Genomic DNA, 22525 nt, shown 5'->3' on the forward strand with positions numbered 1-22525 from the left:
TACACCTGATGCCTACCTTCATAATTTCGGAAACATGCGATCTTTGATAACCGCTTGATATACATTGGGCACATCCAGAACATCACCCTAATACGTGTGCACAGGACCTCAGTTTCAGTTACTAAGAGGGTCTTGACTCTCCCAGATTCAGGGGTTATTTCATAGGGTTTGTTTCCCCTGACCTACCCATTTCTAGATACACACACGTTGCACACGCTTGAGCGCCATTCTTCAGCAAAAACCAACGAAACCCCCAATCACTGTTACTACATAGGCCTAGTTGTTTCATGGCTAACTTTATTTGGGCTACCATTTTTTGATCGACTACTGACCAACTTTTAACTGACCTGTCTAAAGTATTATCTAGAACCGCATTAAAATCTCCTGTCAGGATGTTCGGATCTGAGAAGTTTAATAACTGACTTAACAGTTCCCTAAAGGGGGTTATCTCATCGACATTCTGCCCATAGAAGCCCATCAACGTGAAACTTTGGTCATAAGCTACCAGGTTTGCAATGAGCCATCTACCTGCACTATCTGAGATGCTCTCCTTAATCACTATCCTAGGAACTTGTCTTATCAAGATAGCCACCCTTTTTGTGTTCAAATGGTGTTTTGTGCCTAAATTTGTTGCACCCATCTTCTTGGTTTCAATAATTCTACACATTCTTTCTCCATCACATGTGTTTCCTGCAAGATCATTACCTGGGCATGGTGATCTTTTAAATATTTTAATAATCTTTCCCTTCTTCCTTTCACCCTCAACCCTTTCAAATTCCATCATATGATCTTAAAAGGGGCTGCCCTGGTTTCAAACATCATAAGGGGATATATTCCGTGTTGCACCTTGCTTAAATATTTCTCTAAAGTGTCTGAGGTGTCTGAGGTTATTTTTTAATGTTTTTTCCTCATACACTTCCCTCCCAGTGCCCTTATCCCTTAAGCCACCCTCCCTTGCCTGGAGAAACTGCCCTGAATTCCTCTTGGCCTAACCCTTTGCGAGCTAACCCCTGCCTAGTATCCTAAACTCAATATCCTATAAGGGGAACGTTTAAGAAACCCTATTATCCCATTAATGATCTTTGTGGAAAATGCAGAAAGAAGAAGGGGAAACAAGCAAACAAGATAAGAGCAATAGCCTGACCCACACCAGTCTCCACATGAGTTCCACATTATCTGTTCACCGTCCCCCAAAATACTCTCAATGAATGCATCCACTTCTGTAAGTTTGCTGAAATTATGCATTTTATTTCTAAACATCACTTTTAAGATTGCTGGGAATTTAAGCTGCACTGTGGCCCACAATTTCTTTAGTGGGTCTATCTTTTTCCCTGACTCCCACTGTTTATTTGATGAAGTATGGGAAACGTCGGATCTTATCTCACAAATAACCACGTCTACTTTTAAGGATTAAAATTTTAGGGCCCATGACAATATACGTTCTTTTAAACTGAATGTGAGGAAATTAATCAGGATCTTCCTTGGATTAGTTCTATTCAGATTTAATCTAAATGGGTCTCTATGAAGCCTTTGTATATCCTTATGGATATCTTGCTAAGAATCTTCAATTTGCACACCTTTTTAAATCAAATTAACCACACATGTTTTTAAATCTTCTCCCTCTGCTCCTTCCTGAACATTCAGAACCTGCAAGTTGTTCTGCCTCTGATTATTCTCTAAAGTCTCCAGTCTCTTTTGGTGCCCGTCTTACTTTAATTTTAAGGAGCTAATATATTCTTTATTAGCTTCCATGTTCATTTTGAACTCTTTGACTGATTCGTCTAGAATTGCTGTTCTATTAGCGAGCTCATCAATCTTTTTCTCCAGGTTTTCGCAGGCCATCTTTAAATTTCTTTGATTAATCTCTGAAGTCTCATACCTACTTTTAATTTCTAAAGAAATGGCCTGAATCAGTGCAACTGCCGACTGCCACTCATCATTCCGAGGCCCCCGACAACATCTGATTCTGAAGTAGGTTGTACTCCAGAAGATATATTTGACATTGGGGTGGTTAATGAAAATATCGTTTTGTAACTATCGGGAGACAGAATTACCAGAAATATAATTTTATGATTCAAAACTCGTGATGCAAGAATAACATTGTCAAGAATATCTTTTTTTTCCGTTAAGTAATATTGTTTTTGGGAATATTGCAGTTTTTAGTACCATATTCAGTAATATATTTGCAAGCAAATATCATTTTTTAAATCATTTTAATGTGTTTTACTCCATCTATTAATTGTGTGTTAAATTTGTTTGCATAATAGTTATTATTTTTTTTAATGTAGTTTGTAATTATGTGATTTAGAATGTTTAAATTACATATCAATAGTAATTTATAGTTTTGTAGAGGGCTGTTGGTTTTGTAAGGGTCCAGAGTGGGAAGTAATTATTAATTAATAATATTTATAAACGGAGAATTAATTATTTAATTCATTATTATTTATGTGAGTTGTTAAATATCTATATATTGTAGGCGCAGGTTGCCAAGTTTGTAGGGGTATAGCGTGGGTCGTAATAATTAACAGTTAATTAATAATGGTTAAAAATTCTTTACTTCATTATTAGTTATGTACATTGGTCTCAACATATTTATTTTAGGTGTGTTCTTCAACATTTACAGGAGTATAGGGTGGGAAGTTAATTAGGCAACATTTAATTAACTTTTTTTATGTGATGATTCAATTGATTATGATTCGTAATTATATAAATATATTTTTATGTTAGTTAATATTAATGATTATATTAAGAGTTCAATATTTTTTCTATATGAATAGGCTTATTCAAATATGTACTATGAAGTACTTTCTCTGCTGTTGCATAGACTGGAGTGGGAATATTAAATGTTACTAATGCGAAGTCCAATGCTTTACCTACTGTTGCACAGACTGGCTTAGGAATAGTAAATTTTACCTTTTTGAAGTCCAACACTTTCCCTACTGCTGCACTGTTTGGGGTGGGATTAGTAAATGTACTCCCTCCAAAGTACAGCACTTTCCCTACTGTTGTGTTTTTTGGGGTGGGAAATGTAAATGTAACCTCTCCGAAGTCCAACACTTTCCCTACTGTTAACCCAAATAGAGTAGAAATAGTAAATATAACAAATCCAGTATGGACCTCTTTTCCTACTGTTAGGTAGACTGAAGTGGAAATAGTAAATGTAACTCTTCCAAAGTCCTAAGCTTTTCCTGCTATTGCATAGACTGGAGTGGGAATAGTAAATATAACCCCACCGAAGTTCAGAACCGTTCCTACTGTTGCACTATTTGGTGGAGTGGGAATAGTAAATATATTTCCTCCTACAAACCACATTATTCCCACTTTTGCACTGTTTGGAGTGGGAATAATAATTTAAAATCCTCCAAAGTCTAACAGTTTCGCTACTAGTGTGTTGTTTGGATTGAGAGCAGTAAATCTAACCTCTTCAAATTCCAACACTTTCCCAACTGTTACGCTGTTTGGAGTGAGAATAGTAAATCTAACCCCTACGAAGTCCAACACTGTCTCTACTATTGCACTGTTTGTAGTGGGAATAATTAATTTAACCCCTCTGAAGTTCAAAATGTTCCCTTCTGTTGCACTGACGGGAATAAGAATAGTAAATTGAACTCCTCTGAAGTCTAACACTCACCTTACTGTTGAGTTGTTTGGAGTGGGAATAGGTAATCTAACCCATCCGAAGACCAACATTTTGCCTACTGTTGCATAAACTGGAGTGTGAATAGTATATCTTATATTCCCAGACTCAATTATTTTTGTAATATTGGTTACATATAATTTTGAGATATTTTGATTTTTTTCAAAATGTTCAGATATTTTTTAATTGTGTTTTTTTAATTCTTTAGATTTTATTTGCTTGGTAATTCATTTAGTATTTTGTAATTAAATTGTTAATATTTGTAAGTGTTATTTAGATATATATATATTTGTATAGATAGATAGATATATATGTCTCCAAGTCCACACTTCTCACAGTAGTTCTCAGCCCTGATGGTGGCAGGACGCATTTGGATGTGAGCTCTGATGAACCTTCCATTCACTCGTTCCTTGGCTTCAGACACAAAGAAGACGCACACTCTAATTAGATGGAACATGAAGGTTTATTACATCTGTATATGGTACATGCAGGAAAACACAACTCCCAAGTTGACTTTTGCACCAAAAAGCATTGGGAGTTATGTTTTCCTGCATGTACCATATACAGATGGAATAAGGGTGTCTTGTATTCTTCCCCAGTGTGTATATATATACTCCACTGAATCCTCTCGGAATGAACAGAAATACCTGCACTCAGACATGGAAGTACTCAATCATTTTTATTTTCACGCAAACACTCAGGACGTGTTTCGGCTTTCCATTTAACATTTATTAACTGAAAAGAGCGCCGCTGTTCATTTTAAAGGCTTGCACAAGTGTTTAATTAGATCATGTGAGAATGCTTGCGCTCTGGTTCCCTTTCCCAATGTAATTATATCTTGACCAGTTTCTTTTTTATAATATTGCTAAACAGCGAACTGACAAAATTAAAAAACATTGCTGTGCAAAATGTTCAATTGTAAAAAACAGCACATCTTTAAATACCTGGCAGTTCCTCAATGAAGTTTGTACATATTGTGAATTTCCTCTGAACTAATGTCTGCATTCCTCCATGCTCACCCCTCGGTGAATACCTTTTGCCTCATAAGTTATGAGCAAACACCAGTTGCGGTATTTCCGGTTTGCTCCAAACTTCTGGGGGTGCATATATATATAATTGAGAAGTTATAGTTAGGATTATGTTTCCATAGGAAATGCATTTATTGTGTTGCTAACAACTTTAGAGCTGTCTGACAAATCTCCAAGAAAATTTCCCAAAAAGTGCCCTCTTTTACATTGTTTGAGTTTGGAAAGTTTAGGGTGATCAGTCAAGAGTTGGTCATAGAAAAGGGGGTTCTAAAAACACAAAATCTCTATTTAATTTCAATAGACTTTTTCAGATAACACTACTGCAAAAAGATTTTTGTAATTTGGTGTTAATCTGTTCAGTAGTTTTAAAGAAATTAATGTGTAAAAATATATATAGCTAGATGGTTGGGTTCAAGGGACTCTGGAGAGAGTGCCTCGAACTCAATAAAAAAAATAGATTGTTCTGATTGGCCAAGCTAGCTTTTTTTCTTCTGTAGTCAGAATCCTACAGGAGAGAGCACTCTAATTGGCTGCCAGAAACATTAAGTAAAATGTTGCTGGCAGCCATTACAGGACTTAGAGACTTAATCCCCTGTCCTAAAGTTTATGAAGAGGGTGGTGTACAGCCCTCAGGCCTATATAAGCCCAAGCATCTTATTAACTGGGGCCAATTTGTATATTAAAAGTGAGGGGCACCCCTTCCTGAGCCTTTACAGGTACTGGGGACTTTATCCCTCAGGGTTAATTAGTAGAAAAAGGGGAGGAGGGCTGCACAGTCCACCTCATCAAGCCTGTGTAGAGCCTGGGGACCTCATCCCCTGGGGCTGACACGAACTTTAAAGGGGGGTCAATAATGCCATCCCCCTAGAATTCAGTTCCGGGGGATCGGTGGGGTCTCAAGGTCCTATTAGGTCTTGGGGAGGGCCAATGCAGCCACTACCTTAATAATAGAAATTGGCCCTGAAGGATGGATCCTTGGGGACTAATAAGGCTTGGGGAGGAGACCACATGGTCCCCTCCTCTTTTTTATGACATCTAGAGTGCAGTCTTTGGGCCACAATAGTCTCTGCGAGGGGGATTACATGACCCTACCTTTCTTAATTATGGTAATTGGCCCTGGGAGATGGGGGTCACAGGAGCCTAACAAGGCTCAGGGAGGTAGACACATGCCTCCTCCCTTCTTGTATGCATTTGGCCTTGGGGATAGGGTCTCTGGGGCCAAATGAGACTCAGGGATACGGGCCGTTTACACCACCTCCCCTTAGAATTTGGCCCTAGGGATAGGGTCCCTAGGGCCCAAGAAGGCTCGGGATGAGGGTTAACACCATCTCCCCTATTATTTGTCGTTGTCCTTGAGGGAAATGGTCCCCAGTGACTCTTAAGTCTAGGGGGAGGGGGCCTCATGCCCCCTTCCATATTATTAGTGGTTGGCTCCAGGAGATAAGGTCCCCAGGGTTCATTTGGCCTTGGGAAGCGGGGCCATGTTTCACCCCCTGAAATCATTGTTTTTGGCCCTTGGGGATGGGGTCCCAAGGTCTCTTAAGTCTCTTAAGGCTCAGGAAGGAGGCCATCCTCTTCCCCTATAGTTAAGGGATTCGGTTCCTGGAACTCATTTGGGCTCAGGGAGGCGGGCCATGTGCCCCCTCCGCTGTAGTTAATTTATGCTCCCTTGGAACGGGGTCTCCAGGCCAGATTGTGTGGCCCCATTCTTCTTAATTATGGTAATTGGCCCTGGGGCATAGGGTCACTGGGGCTAAGAAGGGGACACATGCCTCCTTGCGTTTTTATGCAATTCAGTCTGGGGGATGGGTCCCTGTGGCCTAATGAGCTCAGGGAGGGGGTCTCTTCTTAATTATGGTAATTGGCCCTGGTGGATAGGGTCCCCAGGGACCAAGAAGGCTTAGAGAGGAGGGTTGCAACTGCCTCCCCTATTATTAGTGATTGTCCCCAGGGGATCTGGTCCCCAGGGATTCTTAAGACGAGGGGCAGGATGACCCCATACCCCCTTCCATATTATTAGTGGTTGGCCCCAGGGGATAAGGTCCCGGGACTCATTTGTCTTTCCCCTAAAATATTTTTATTTTTGGATCCGGGGATGGGGTCCCAAGGCTTCTGAAGTATCTTAAGGCTCAGAAAGGAGGCCACCCCCCTCCCCTACAGTTAAGAAATTGGGTTTCTGGGACTCATTTGGGCTCAGGGTATAGTTAATTTTTGTCTCCTTGGAAATGGTTCCACAGGCCTTATTTGGGCTTGGGGATAGGGGCCTCAAGCCTCCTTCCTCTAAAACCAAGTTTTTTAGAACTGGGGATTGGGGTCTCTGGGGTGTCCTAAGGCACTAGTAGACACGCAGCCCTTCCCCTATAGTTAATTTAGGGCCTGGGGTACAGGGTCCCTTTGGGCCCATTTTGGCTCTAGGTGGGGGCCTCACACCCCTGTCCAATATAATTAGTGTATGGCACAGGGAATGGTGTCTCATGGCCCATTTTGGCTTGGGTTGGGGTCAGTGTGTTCCCCTCCCCTAATGAAATATATTTTTGGCCATGGGGTCCCAGGGCCAATAGTGCCTTGGGAACATGTGGCTGAAAGACTCCCTCACCTGACAGGAGGCAGTCTGTCTATGGGAGATGGCCATAGAGCCTAGGCTGCCGCCAACCACACACTGCACAGCCGAAGGCCATGCATGGCTGGGGTTGGCTGCCCGTGGAGTGTCGTTTTCAGTGTCTGATCGCAGGCCAGGCCATGCAGCCAATTGCAAGCAGCACACGGCCAAAGGCCATGCATGGCATGGGCTTGCTTTCCTGCAATGGGTTGGCTGCAGGCCCTGGTGACAGGTCACATACTGTGATCAACCCCCGGGCCATATACGGCAGAGGGTTGGCTTTACGTATAGTAATATAATATTACTATATGCTACAAAGCCCTAGAAATCTGCTGTAAAAAACAACGGTTAAAGTGATGTTATAGTTCGGAGACTATGGCAGGGACATTGTAATGTTTTTAACTTTAAAAAACACAGAAATTCACCAGTTATAGTTACGAGAGCTAACTATAACTTGTGTCCCTTCCATGCACTGCTTACAAATTCACATATTACATCACTCACCACATGTTCTATGCCATCATTATGTGAGGTAATTGTCAGTGTATGGAAGGGGCGCAAGTTATAGCGAGCGCTGCTAACTATAACTGCTGAATTTCTGTGTTTTATTAGTTCAAAATGTTACATTGACATGATATTTCTTATAAATGATAACGTTTGATTAGCTATTGTGTCTGTTATTCCTTCATGATGCAGTTGCTCTCCTTGATGTTCACCTTTCACACTTATGCTACTGTCTGATCTGTGGTGACCACTATAGGTAGTAACCTGTTTCAATTCTGTCTTCATTTCTGCCTCCAATTCGAACTTAGTTTAATGAGAAGTGACACATCTATTTTCATTTGGCAATAATGTAAAGAGTAACAATACATCCATTAATTAGGAGGCCATTTATAGTTTGGTGGAACAGGAGCTTTGCCATAAATAGCCGGAGCACCTGCTCCCTAAATTTGTGGTTTGCTTCCCATTTAGAGGTAGGAGAAGTGCTAATTGGGCACCGGTTGAACATCGGTCAGCTCTACTGGTGCATAATCAAAGACAGCATATCATCTGCACAAATCAGCTGCCATCTATGCATCAGGCAGTCTGTCCTATTTAGGGCGGTCCTCCTGATTCAGGTTTTCCCTGCTTTGGCCTGCAATGCAAAGAAGATGGACTTTCAGCATAGAGACGGTGGGCATCTCTAAATGTGATGAGTAGTCTTCTGCAGAGAGGCAAAGGCCGTACAGCCTGGCCTGCCGCCTACCACACTTCCTGTTGAGCTAGTGGATTTGAAAGGCTTCGCTTTCCTCTATAAATCAGGTCTATAGACACGTATTTAAAGAAGTTTTTAGATAAGGTGCTTATCCTCAACATGCATGTTTAACTCTTCAATTAATTTAATTTTTTAGTACAATTTCTTTTCATTTATAGTCCCGGCAACATTTTTGATCTGTTTGATTTTTAAATAAAAGTGTCTGCAAAATCCCAGAATTCATAGCATCACCTTCTTGTTTACTGCCAAGTTACATGCAGTGAACTGATTCAAACAGAATAAATGAAATAATAGTTAGCACAGAGAAATAGATTAAAATTAGTAAATTTATCAACTTTGCTGGTTTTTAAAATGTTGTTCAAGTGCAAAAGATAACTAATTCACATATCAGACTGCACCATAGTTGTAGTAGAACATTTTAAACCTTCTTAGTTCAAACTGCAGCAGATGCACCCACATCCCTCAGTTATTGGTTGGATATTTTAACATTTGAGGGAAAATATTTGAAAAGCTTTGTGAATAATTTTTTCTCAATGAGTAAGTGTGTTGTAATGAAGAATCATGAGTACGGCACAGCTGCACACACAAATACTCTCAAGATATACTTTGAAAATTAGGCCTCACAATGTATTTCATAGAACAGGCTTTGTGAATCACTCCATTACAGTCTATGCATGTCAAACCATCATGAATCAAGGTGGATTGAAATGTGAACTCTAAACAAAAAAAGAAACATAACCAATATACAAATAAAATGACTTAACATTCTTTCAGATTTTGGTCTGTCGTGCACCGCGCCCCATAAGATAATCCCTTGTATTCATCTTGGATCTAAACATTATGATGTAGCATTTAGGAACAAATATACAGCAAACCAAGGAAGAACTGGAAGACAAGATGGCGAAGATCTCCATGGCCACCATGTACTTGCCCTTAGTGCTGAGGTAGGCAGGAATAAATGATACCCAGACACTGAGGAATGCCAGCATGCTAAAGGTGATGAACTTAGCTTCATTGAAGCTGTCAGGCAGGTTTCTAGCTAGGAAGGCAACTATGAAACTGATGGCAGCCAAAAATCCAACATATCCCAACATGCACCAGAATGCAACCATAGAACCCTCATTACACCCCAATATAATTATTCCTGGCTGAGAATGAATGTCTTTTTCTGAGAAAGGAGGAGAGAGAATCAGCCAAGAGATGCACAGAATCACCTGAATGAGTGTAGAGACACCAATCACTGTGTAGGATAATTTGGGTCCTGTCCATCTTCTTAATTTACTATTGGGTTTGGTGGCATTAAAGGCAATGACCACCATGATGGTTTTAGCCAAGATGCAAGAAATGCAAAGAGCAAAAGTGATACCAAAAGCAGTCTGGCATATGAGGCATTTGTCATGCGTTGGGTAGCCAATGAATGTTAATGAGCAGAGAAAGCACAGGGTGAGAGACAGAAGCAGGATGTAGCTGAGGTGAGAATTACTCGCTTTGACGATGGGGGTGTTCCTATAACAAATAAAGAGTCCCAGAATGAGAGCAGGTATCACTGATGACAAAATGCTGATTGCTGCCAAGATAACTCCAAAGGTTTCAGTGTAGGAAAGAAAATCTATCATCTTTGAGATGCATTTGTTCTGATTCTTGTTGGACCACTGATCCCAGGGACATACAAAGCATGCAATCGAATCTGAAAGATAGAAATAAAGAGAATTACATATGAGTTGTTTTCTTGCAAATGTCATATCAACCCTCAAACCACTGCTTTTCTGGTCCTCTTACCACTTTGGTTAGAAATTTCCCCCGGAACACAGGGGACACACTGGAAGCAACACATGGGCTTTCTTGGTATTATAGTTTTTCTGAATCCAGTGGGGCATTTGGAACTGCACACTGAAGTAGGTACCTAGATCAAAAAATAATTACATTGAGATAATGGTTTAATAATGAAATACTGTTTGAAGTACTGCTAACTCAAACAATGTCTTGAAGAAGCGGAGAAATACTATGTAGTTATATGAAGAAAAGTAGCATAACATGAGTGAGCTTAAATACTACTTCTTATCTCTTTCGATAACAATAAAATATTCATTGGAAGGGGTTTACTCATGGGGGCTTCATTGCAGATGGATACAGTATCTCACATAATTTCAGAGAAGCAAATGGCTATATGCAATTGCTGTGTGATGGTAAGATTGTTAGTGAAATTCAGTGTTATGATCTCTAGGTATCAGTATTTCATTTTTAAACTGGATAATCTTCACAGTAAATCTAGAAAATAATGTTTTTCAAAATGTTACTTATTCCTCTTGAAGTTCAAAATCTCAATGAGAGATACTTCCCATAGCGGAAAAGTTATTTTTTATCATTGGTAGTTTCAAAACACAAAGAGGAACAACCACAACTAACCAATAATACACCTAATAATAGCACATGAGTAATGGAAAAAGTTAATTGCTCTCATTCACCTTATCCAGGATATATTTTTGGGGCAGGCAAGCTAAGTTTTGCAGAATGACTTCCCACTGGACTTTTGTTGGCATAAGGAGATTTTTGTCTGAGGATATTATAGTCCTCTCTGAAATATATAGCGCAAATATGTCTTTTAGATATTTCACAGTATTGTTATCAACAGCTTTGTGAAGGGGAGCCACAGTTTTAAATGTGGCCCAAAAGTAGCTGCTCCTGTTTCTTTGTTGACTACAATATGTGGGTACATTTGAGAGAATCAAACTGAGATCTTGCCACCAGTTTTTGTGGGACCGAAAGTTTTTTAATAATTGGCTTTGGGTGTTCCAGCCTGAATGGAGTTCCAGTAATCCGGATTTAAACCAGTCATGGTTCTTGCCATTGTAGCTCTATCTATCCCAGAGAGAAGACAGACAGTTTTTTCTCAACATCTTTATATGATAATGTAGCTGTCCATGAACATTTTGGAGTTAAGTAGTACTTAGAAGGTTTTGTACTTGTCATTAATGACAATATCAGAGTCCCCAGCTTTGAAGTAGGTCTATTGAGGTTTGTTTGCTTTAAGACATTGATAGGATCCCAATTTAACTGAAACTATGGGGTCCATTACGATGGCTCGCAACTGAGCCAGGGACCGACCGCCGAAGTTGCAGATGTCCTGCAATGCATATTATGATGCATCCTGGGCCTATTGCATTGCGTGTGGATCTGCTGGCTGCAGACCGGCCCACAATGCAATAGGAGTGCACACATCATTGCCATACACTACATGGCAGGCACCACGTGGTGCCAGCCACATAGTGCATGGCAAAAAGGGGGGTACCATAGGTACCCCCCATGAGCACCCCCACCCTCCGACACCCTGGGGGCCTGCAACGGGCCCCCAACACCAGACACTGCATGCCTTTCCATGGTGGCAACCCTGCCATGGAAAGGCAAATCTCCGCATGCATCATAATATGGATGGCGGTGTCTTGCAGTGGACTCGGATCTTTCTCGCAGCCCAGCTCTCTGAAGATCCAGCGGGCACCACCTGATGTACGGTCTTTACGGGGACATGCTTCACCCTCTGTAGGGGCTCGGAACCACGGCGGACTTATTGCACTATTTCATTATCTTTCTGCCGAGACATTACATCCGTCTAAATGGAGAGGTCCTCCACGTAACCCAACCCGAGCGTTATAGTTTAGTTCCTGTTTCTACTGGTAGGCCTACAGATGCTTCTGCCTTGAAGTATAGGGTAGGGGGAGGGAGTAGAGGGAGGGATTGGGATTGTTTTTCCCAAGGTTGTTGTTTCTTGCTGTTTTGTTTCGCCAGTTATCATGTGACACTTTGTGATGTTCCCTTATGCGATATGCACAGCCTCTTCACATGCTCCCTACCACACAAGCACGATCCCCTGTGCGTATTCACAGCTCTCTGTGGTGCCGCACACCACCATTCCGACCACAAGCCCCCATGACAGACACGCCTGTTCCGGGGGACTCCCTTCACGTTCTGTCCTGGAACGTTAATGGCCTCCTAGACTGACTTAAACGTATGGTTTTCCTACGCTATGTGCAGCGCCTTGCTGTAGAGGTGCTCCTGCTTCAAGAGACGCACTTGTTGGGTAACCACTGTCCCTTCCTGGCATGCTATGGGTACGATAGAGTGTGGCACTGTGGCCTAACCCGGGGCTCCCGTGGGGTGGCTATCCTTCTGAAGCGCACCCTTCCCATTGTACTTACACAAGTTATTCATGATTCCCAGGGAATATCAGTGACCCTCTGTGGCGCACTAGGTGGTAATCCCCTTAACCTCGTGTCTCTGTACTCACCCCTTCAATGCTCAGGATGACCCTGAAACACTCCACTGACCTGCTGGCCCCCCTGCCCCTGGGCCCCACTATTATCGGGGTGACTTCAACTGGGTTCCTCTCTACACCTTGACAAGACAGGTCCCCTGTCTACCACTAGGCTGGCGCAAGCGAAACAATTAATGAATTGGTCCGAGTCTCTGGGCCTATGCGATGCATGGCATACCTGGCACCCTCACACCAAATATTTCACTCCCACCTCTGCAGCACACCATACGCAGGCGCGCATAGATGTGATTTTTGTCCCTTCAACTGACTGCATCACAATTCAAGATGTCCGGATCCTCCCCAGGGGCATCTACGGCCATTCTCCGGTGTTCCTTAGCACGGGGGCCCCCCCTCCATCTGTGCGCCTGACGTGGAGGATGAAAGCTTGGTTCCTTCATGATAAAGAATTTAAAAAGGTGGTGGCGATGGAGCTTAAATAGTACTTCCTGACCAATGATGGATCGGTGTCTTCTCGAGGTACCCTGTGGGAGGCAGGCAAGGCCACCATCCAGGGCTTCGCTATGGGTAAACTTAAGTGACAGGTGCAGCTGCAACAAATCCCCTCGCGGGAGGCACACGCATTGCGCCTCGAGCAATCCCCTCATACTACCGATGACACTTCCCGAGAACGACAGTTAGCTCGTCTTCAGGTGGAGATCAGGCAGCTGTCATTGGCATTGGATGCCGCCAAGCTCCTCTGGAGATCCTCAGTAGCAGGAGTATACGGCTGGGGCGACAAGAATGGCTCGATTCTTCACAGACTAGCCACGTATCCTAGTGCGAACCACATTAACCCCGAAATAGTGGACCAGGACGGGTCGGCACACCGATCCCCGGTGGTAATGGCTCGCACCTTTGCATCCTACTATCGTCAGCTCTACGCAGAGAGAACCCCGGTACTGTCACTCTCGGCCTTACTAGAAATGGGAGGCGCTTGCCTTCCTCAGCTGGGTTCGGTCATGCAGGAGGATTTGGACCGCTCTATCACTCGGGAGGAGATTGGCGATGGGATAACCCTTACCTCGTCAGGCATGACCCCTGGCCCAGATGGCCTCCCCCAGGAATACTACGCTCTGTTTCATGAGACTCTCATCTTGCGTCTCACAGACCTGTACGAAGAAGCTTTAGAGAAGGGCTTCTCCCGCCCTAGATGGACATGGCCACCATCTTGCTTCTCCCTAAATCTCAACCACCATCTCGTCGCTGCGCGGACTACCGTCCCATCTCTCTTATAAATTGATTGATTGATTGATGATAAACTTATAGAGCGCAACTATCACCCTAGGGGCATCTTGGCACTTTAGACTGGGGGGACCATACCGGAAAGGCAGACGACGAGACTGGAAGAATGAATCGGCTAAGCTTTGGGATAGAGCCAGGTTTTGAGCCCCTTGCGGAATTCGAGTAGAGAATTACATTGTCTCAAGTTCAGAGGGAGCTTATTCAACAGCCCGGCGGCTACTATGCTGAAGGCCCTGCCGCCCGCCCGAGAGCGTTTAAATCTCGGGACTACCAAAAGGCCAGCTGTAGAGGAGCGCAGTTGCCTAATTGGTATGTGGCGAGCAAATTTGCCCTGGAGAGGGGCTGGGCCCAGACCATGCACTGCTCTGAATGTCATGCACAGAGACTTGAAGGAGACCCTTTCCCTGACCGGGAGCCAATGCAGGTCCCTCAGTGCACCAGTGGACGAGGAGCTGCGTCGTCGATCAAGTACTAATTTAGCTGCTGCTGATTGTATCTTCTGCAGGCCCTGAAAGATATACTGCGAAGCCCCTAAATACAGGGAGTTGCAGTAATCGAGCCTGCTTAATACTGTGCAGCGTACTACCATGGCACGTAATTCACTAGGAAGTAGAGGTAGAATACTTCGAAGTAGTCGTAGCAGGGCAAAGCAGACCGAAGCGGTCTTGCTGGCCTGGGAGACCATCTGGAGGTCGTCGTCAAAAATCACCCCGAGATTGCGCACCTTTCTGACCGGAATCAGGGGATCCTCCTCCGGAAGAAGTCTAAATTCTGGAGGTAGATGTTTTGGGATCCTAGTAAGAGAGCAAAAGACCACCTCGGTTTTACCGCTGTTGAACTGGAGGGAGTTTCGTCTAAGCCAGTCCGTGGTCTGCCTCATACATTGCTGGAACTGGTCCAGGGATATCGCATCTTCCCCCTCTAGAGAGAAAGCCAGCTGCGTATCGTCAGCGTAGTTCACTAGGCTGACTCCGAAAGATTTAATTAAAGGAAACAGGGGCCGCAGGTAGATGTTGAAAAGAATAGGGCTAATTGCCAATCCCTGCGGCACCCCGTGCGCAACTGGCGATCTGCTAGAGGAGAACGGGGTCATGGTGACTACTTGCTGTCTACCCTCCAGATAGGATTGAAACCATTGCAACGCTCTGCCCTTGACACCTAACTGCTCCAGTATTTTCAGCAGGACCGGATGGCTCACCGCGTTGAAAGCTGCCGACATATCGAGAAGCACTAAGATCGTGGCATTCCCGTTGTCGGCACGCATTCGAAGATTGTCCAGCATGGTGGCCAGAGCCGTTTCCGTCCCATGGCCGGGGCGAAAGCCGAACTGATCCCTGTCGAGCAGAAGGTTCTCCTCTAGGAAGCAGGACAGCGTCATGCTAACTGATTTTTCGAGAATTTTCACCGGATAAGGCAGGAGTGAAATGGGTCTGAAATTAGCAGGAATCAGAGGATCCAAATTAGGTTTCTTGATTAATGGAGTCACTACTGCTAATTTCCAACATTCCGGGACTGATCCTGCCATCAGAGACTGATTGCAGATCAGCCTCAGGCTGGGAAAGGTGTTACGCCCGTACAGTTTCCAGATTTTATGATGGAGGGGGTCAATAGGAGAGCCAGAGGATACGCTTTCTATTAAGCTGTCAAAAGCTGCCTGAGAGAGTGGTTGAAAACTGTCCAAAACTGCAGTCGGTGAAAGAGCTCCATCGGCCAGGCTAGTTGTTGCCTCAAAACCCTCCTGCGTCTTGTCGTAGAGTGTGTTAACAATATTATCGATTTTCTCCTGAAAGAAGGTGGCAATTTCATTGCACAAAGTTTGTGAGGGAGCTACTTTGTTGTTCATGCAGTCCGGGTTGGAGAGATCGCGGACAATCTTAAAGAGGGTTTTAGTCCCATTAGAGGCCTGGGCAATGGAGCTTGCATAAAAATCAGCCTTGGACCTCAGGATTAAAGCTTTATATTTTAGTTGGATTAATCTCAGATCTTGCTTATCGTCCTCGGCATAGTTTCTTCTCCATATCCTCTCGGCTTGCCTGCGAAATAATCTAAGCTGACGCAGCTCTTCATTGTACCAGGGTGCCGATCTTTTCCGCGCCTTCTTTAAGGATTTTATGGGAATGGTGCGATCAAGAGTCTTAATTATCTGATCGGTGAATGATTTATAGTTTTCATCCACGGACTTATCGGAGAAAAAGTGACTGGCATCCAAAGATATAGTTAACGGGCCGACTTTAGCCAATTTGGCCCTTTCTCTATCCTTCCTATAGAGGCTCTGCTGGCTGGACTTGTTCTTTTGACAGGGCAGCCTCGTGCTCAAGAGTATAAGGTAGTGGTCTGTCCAGTTCATAGGCAGGATACTTGATATCCCCGTAGTGTCTGGGCAGGCAAATACCAGGTCCAAAGTATGGCCCTTCTGGTGGGTAGGACTAACCACTAATTGATGAAGATTTAAGTTAGAGCACGTATGCTGGAGGTCCCTCAGATGACTGCCGAGACCTCCATCTTCCGTAAGGTTAAAGTCACCTAATACAATCAGATTAGTATGGGCGAAATTTGATTGGTGATGGTGTCAGCTAGAAGTTGGAAAAGTGTGGTCACGCCCGGGGGCCTGTAGCAGAGCATCCCCGTTAGAAGATTCCCGCCCGGAGACTGTAGGGAAAAGCCCATGACTTCTATCCCCCCTATCTCATCAATCAGAAGAGATTTAAAATCTAAGGTGTCCTTGTACAGTATACCCACTCCGCCACCTCTACCTGTACAACGAGGTTTGTGGAGAATTTTATAACCACTGGGACAAGCGGCACCCAGGCTTACTGTAGATGTAGCCGTAGCCCAGGTTTCTGTTATAAAAAGTGCATCGAGCTTCAAGTCCTCCAGAAGGCCATAGACTTCAGCCGAGTGTTTGACTAATGACCGGCTGTTAATTAGTCCACAGGAAAGGCTAATGGCGGAAGGATTATGATCTGTAGGTGGGTTCAGCTGCAATAGTTGGTCTCTACTATATGTCACACGACCAGGGGGGCTATTTAGCGGGGCAGCATTCCTGGCGCTGGGAGCGGCCGGGGCGCGGAATGGCGCAGACGGGCTTGCCTCTGGCGCGCCTCCGGCGCACCGTTGGTGCGCCCACTGCGCGCGCGCGCTGCTCGCTTGCATTCGGTGCCTTAAGTAGATGGCGAAGGAGTTCCCTTAAAGACTAGAACGCTGCCCAAGATGTCCGCTAAGAATGGCAGGAGCGCAGTACCCTCACCCAAAATGGCGCTGCAGAAAGGTGCGAGTGAACTTCACGCTAAAACAGCGTGTGAATGAAACTTTTACAGTGCGGGTAAGTGGGGGGGCAATATCAATTTTTAATAGGAGAATGAAGTTTGTATTTTTAAAAAAATTTACTTGAAAGTCTTGTCTACCAGAGGTTAAACTCTATGCCACAATTCTCGCCCAGCGGCTGAAGCCATACCTGTCCATATTGGTTCATCCAGACCTGTGCAGCTTCATGCCCACGCATGGAACTTGACATTGTCTCCAAAGGCTGCTCCTGGCCTTGGCTCACCGTTATCTGCTCACCCCCTACTTGGTGATCCTCCTAGTGGATTTCAAAAAGGCCTTTGATTCAGTGGATTGGAGGTATCTAGACGACGTGCTTACCATGATGGGTTTTGGCCCCCATTTCTGAGGTCTGGTACGCGTTCTGTATGCCCAGCCCCAGGCGCGTGTCTTAGTCAATGGAGTCTTGTCGGAGGCCTTCCACCTTCAGAGGGGAACAAGACAGGGATGCCCCCTCTTGCACCTCCTCTTTGCCCTGGCCATGGAGCCCCTGGTGACCCTGATGCATTTGAGGGACGCATCCAAGGATGGGAATGACCCAACATGGAGGTGGACAAGATCGCCCTCTACGCGGACGATGTCCTCATTTTTTTAGCTGATCCCGCTCGGTCGGGCCCTGAGTGCCTCCAGATCCTGCAATCCTTTGTGCAGGCCTCCAGCCTCCGACTGAATTCTGATAAGTCGGTCCTGGTCCCTCTACACTTGTCTAGAGAATGCTATGACTGGCAATCCACAATACCGATTCGGCGTCAGTCCTTCAAATACTTAGGGATCTGGGTTGCTAGGCTGGTCCCTCAATTTACCCCGCAGATCTTCAGAAGTGGCAGACATTACCACTGAATCCCTTAGGGAGAGTCGCCCTCTTTAAAATGATGATTCTCCCCAGGTTCCTATACGTTCTCCAAAACACCCCCTTTTGTTCCGAGGGCTTGGTTTCGGGAACTGGACAGTATGGCCATCAAATTCCTCTGGGGGGGAGAGCGCGTTTGGCCCTGACCCTATGCCGGATTCCTCCATTCGATGGGGGCATGGGGATGACACACTTATACCTATACTACTTGGCTACGCGCTTACTGACTATACATGACTGGTTTAATGGGGGCAAGTCCGACCCGGCCTACAGGCTTGAATTGAGCGAGCTAGGTTTGTCCAAAATCCAGTCGCTGATGTTTGGGGAATCCATTCCGTCCATTTTACCAGATGTAACGCGCTCCACGCTATTGGCCTGGCGGGCAGCTCTGCATCACACTAAATGGACACACAAGCTAACTCAGTGCATGCCTCTCTGGCATGGCACTTGGCTCCGTGAGGTCAGTGGGCTGCAGGGATTTAGATCATGGGATCTTATAGGAATCTCACAATTGGGGGATGTGTGGGCGAGTGGGCATATGTGCTCCTTCCAAGACCTCCGGACCCAATACTCCCTACACCCAACAAAATTTTACAAATATTTGCAGCTGCGCCATGCCCTCCATGTACACATATCAGATGACAAGGATTCCTTAATACAGCCCTCCAGAAGCGCAGATTATGTTGGGTGATCTGGGGAAGGGGAGTATTTCCTGCATTTACCGGACACTGGTTAACAACACCCCGACCTCACCGGATCGGCTTAGAAGCCAATGGGAAGAGTGGGTGGGTACTCTAGATGAGGAGGATTGGCGTGACACGCTCCTGGCCCCCAAGATGGTTACTGCATCAGCTAAACTCCGCTTGATCCAACTATACTATTTGCACGCCGCCTGTCAGGAAAGGCAATCTGTGCTCCTCCTCTGCTCCCAAACTCGTAGCTTGCAGAAGAAAACAGCTGAGTTACCCCTGGAGCAGACTCCATCATTTCCCTTCTCAGAGATGAAGATTAGTGCTCCTTCCACCCCTTCCATTATGGCGCCTATTCACGGAGCGAGATCCGTTTGTGCGCGCGTTCCTCGAATGCGACGCACTTCAACTGAACATTTCTGTGAGGAGGAAGTGTCTCGTTGTTTATCCTCTCACAGCATCGTCAAGTTATTTCCTCAGGGGCGAATCTCTACCCAGTTCAATTTGGCCGCCTGACTCCCTGGAGATAAGAAGATTTTGGGCAGCGCTCAAAGTCCTTCAGAGATTCGTCTTCGTTAAGAATTTTTGAGGCAATTTCTGTGGAGTGTCTTGAGTACTGTATTTGTACTTCGCCATTGGTGAGTCAATCTTAGTTTATACCCTCCTTGTATTTGGGGAGACAGCGCGTAGGAGTTAGCAGCTCTGCTACAAGACATTTTAAGTAAGAACTTTGCACCGCTTCTCAAGAGAATTGCCTCCTAAATAAATATATTCTGGTCACTTAGAACTAGTGATTGATGTGACTGGCAGCTACTTGGGCAGAGCAGTCTTCCATGAAAATTAGAACATTTGCTGCGCAGGAAGGCAATGAAGAATCTCTAGGCAGAGACTGTAATTGAATTGATAATAGTCTGTATGTAGAAATATATATATATGTTATGCTTACCAACAACCTTCAACTGCCTGCCTAGAAAGTAATTACATCTACTTCTTCAACTCTGCATGTTCAACAATATCTCCAGCATCGTTTCAGAGAGAGGCTATTCCACTGTTAAGCTCAGGTAAAGGTGTAGTCAGCGTGGGTGGTGGTAGCTAGGAGTCAAGGTGATAAACAATAGTAATTCTATTTATTTGTAATTACAGATGCCAGAGAGATCCTAGATAAGAATCCGAGGAAAGCAGGCATTGAAGTGGAGTCTCTCTTGTTATCCCATTTTCCCCCTTCCCCCATCCTGCTGGGGGTAGATTTATTTGCTGTAGTGGGGTAGGGGAGTTGGGAAATATTTCATCACGTTTGAGTCCTGGTTCTCCGAAGGGAAGCGGCGTTTACTTAGCATGCGTTAGTTCGCATGCCGTTACTACGCGGTCGTTAGTACGACCGCGTTGTTAGTTAGCATACATTTACTTCGCAATTCGGAACTGCAATTTGGAACTACGAATTGCAGTAAGGGCGGGAAGGTGTTGAATTTGAAATCCAACACCTTCCCTAGTGTCCGCATAGACTGGAGTTGGAATAGTAAATTATACTATTCCAACATCCAGCACCCCCTTACTGCAATTCGTAGTTCCAAATTGCGAAGTAAAGGTATGCTAAGTAACAACGCGGTCGTACTAACGACCGCGTAGTAACGGCATGCGAAGTAAACGCATGCGAAGAAAAGTTATATATTCTCTCCAAAGGTTGCTGCTCCTGTGGTACCTTCCTTCTGATATTTGTGACACTGCCTACCTAACCCCAGTACACCTCCATTGGGCCGGCTTTTACCCGAATGCTTCCTGCACTAGGTGCGGTCATGACCCAGCTGACTTTTTCCATATGGTGTGGACATGTCCCCATTTGGCATGCTTCTTGGGTGACATTGAAGAAGAGCTCACAGAAATCTTGGGGTGGGAATTCCCTCATGACCCACGCCACGCTCTCCTTGGGATTACGGACGGACTGGATGGGTCTAGGAATAAAAAAATATTTTTCAACACGGCAATGGTACTGGCCAAGCGAGACATAGTGGCCTCCTGGAAGTGTCCAAATCTGCCTTACTCTGGAAAGTGGCGGAGGGGGGTGGACTGGTGTGCTCCACAAGAAAAAAACATGTACGAAGCGCGAGGTTTTCCAAAGAAGTATCGCAGGGTGTGGGGCAAATGGTTGGGTACCATGGAGTAATCTAAGCTATGTGTACATTGCCTTAGGGGGTCAGACATTATGGAATGATTATGTATTTGGCTGTGATTTGTTATCCTCAGTGTCCATTGCTGATTTGCTGGTGTTGCTTATTGTCAAAACAATAACATTACTTATCAATAAAAAAATTCTCAACAACTACTGAACGGATTTACACAAAATCCCAAAAAGGTGCTTCCTTGAACCAATACCTACCTTGCTGACAAATTTGGTGTAATTCTGTTCAACAGTTCGGGCTGTAGCCGTATATAAATGTCCAATGGGAATTAACATGGGGAAAATGCGCAATTAAGCACCCCCTGGTTCTCAGCCCCCACTTGATGTGTCACCCTGAAACTTTCAAGATAGCAGCTGAAGGGAGTATTGTATTAGTATTGAAAATTCATGAATATTCGTCTAACGGTGCCAAAGTTATTGTTAAAACAAAAATACTATATATATTCCTCCACTCCTGCTATGTCTGTTTCAAACAGGCACTGACACTGCTGGGCTCAGGTTTTTGAACGTTTTTATTCAAGAAGGCTCTGATGCATTTCATTTCGGTGGTTGGCACCACCTTGGTCACACACACACACACACACTCGCACACACACATACATATATATATATATTTATATATATAGATATTTATATATACATATGTACACACACATATATATAATCTGTAGTAAATTTAAAAAAAACATTAATATGATGTAAAATGTATATTTTTAATAATATTGTTACATTATATATATATATATTGGTCGCCAGTAGGTAGTTATAGTAAGGACCTATTATCCATAGGAAATTCGTAACATTCTTTTCCCAATACCTTTGGCGCTGGATGCCGAATCTGCGCTCCGGTCAGCTCCTATCCTGAAAGTTTGGAGTTGGTTTGTCAAGCGGGGCCAAGAAAAAAGAGAATTCCCAAAACGTGTTTTCTCCGAACTGCTGAACGGAATTACACCAAATTTTGCAAAAAGGTAGCCCTTGCCTCGGAAAGAAACCTTATTTTTAAATGGTGTAAATCCGTTCAGTAGTTCCTGAGAAAAACAAAAATAGATGTCAAAAAAAAAATTTCCCATAGAAAAGTTTAGACACAGTTATAGCAAAAACTGCTGAATGGAATTACACCAAATTTTGCAAAAAGGTATTGCTTGGCTCAGAAAGCGTCCTTTTTAAAAATGGTGTGAATCTGTTCAGTAGTTTTTGAGAAATTAAGAAATAAAGATAGTGATATCTATGGTCGCGGTGGATCCGCACACCCTCCCGATCATGAGCTTCATGCTAATTGGCTGTCAACACTTCAAACCAGGAAGTGTTGGCAACCATCTTGTGCCTCGGTAGGACCGAGGCACAAGTAAACAGAAAAAGAAACACGAAAAACAAGAAAAGGGGGCAGGTAACAACACCCTGACCCCCCTAGGACTGCTC

The 22525-nt window shown here is 44.3% G+C and overlaps 1 protein-coding gene across 1 annotated transcript in view; it reads right to left on the minus strand.

Moving 5' to 3' along the window:
• Positions 1–9289: 9289 nt before the first annotated feature.
• Positions 9290–22525, minus strand: part of LOC146782763 (vomeronasal type-2 receptor 26-like) — a 128471-nt gene continuing 115235 nt past the window's right edge. Inside the window, exons 5-6 of the mRNA XM_085637237.1 lie at positions 10299–10422; positions 9290–10206 (exon numbers count right to left, since the gene is read on the minus strand). Coding sequence (XP_085493363.1) covers positions 9290–10206; positions 10299–10422 — 1041 coding nt within the window. The remainder of the gene's footprint in view (positions 10207–10298; positions 10423–22525) is intronic.

This window comes from Triturus cristatus, chromosome 12 (assembly GCF_964204655.1).
Source record: "Triturus cristatus chromosome 12, aTriCri1.1, whole genome shotgun sequence".
NCBI classification, from domain to species: domain Eukaryota; kingdom Metazoa; phylum Chordata; class Amphibia; order Caudata; family Salamandridae; genus Triturus; species Triturus cristatus.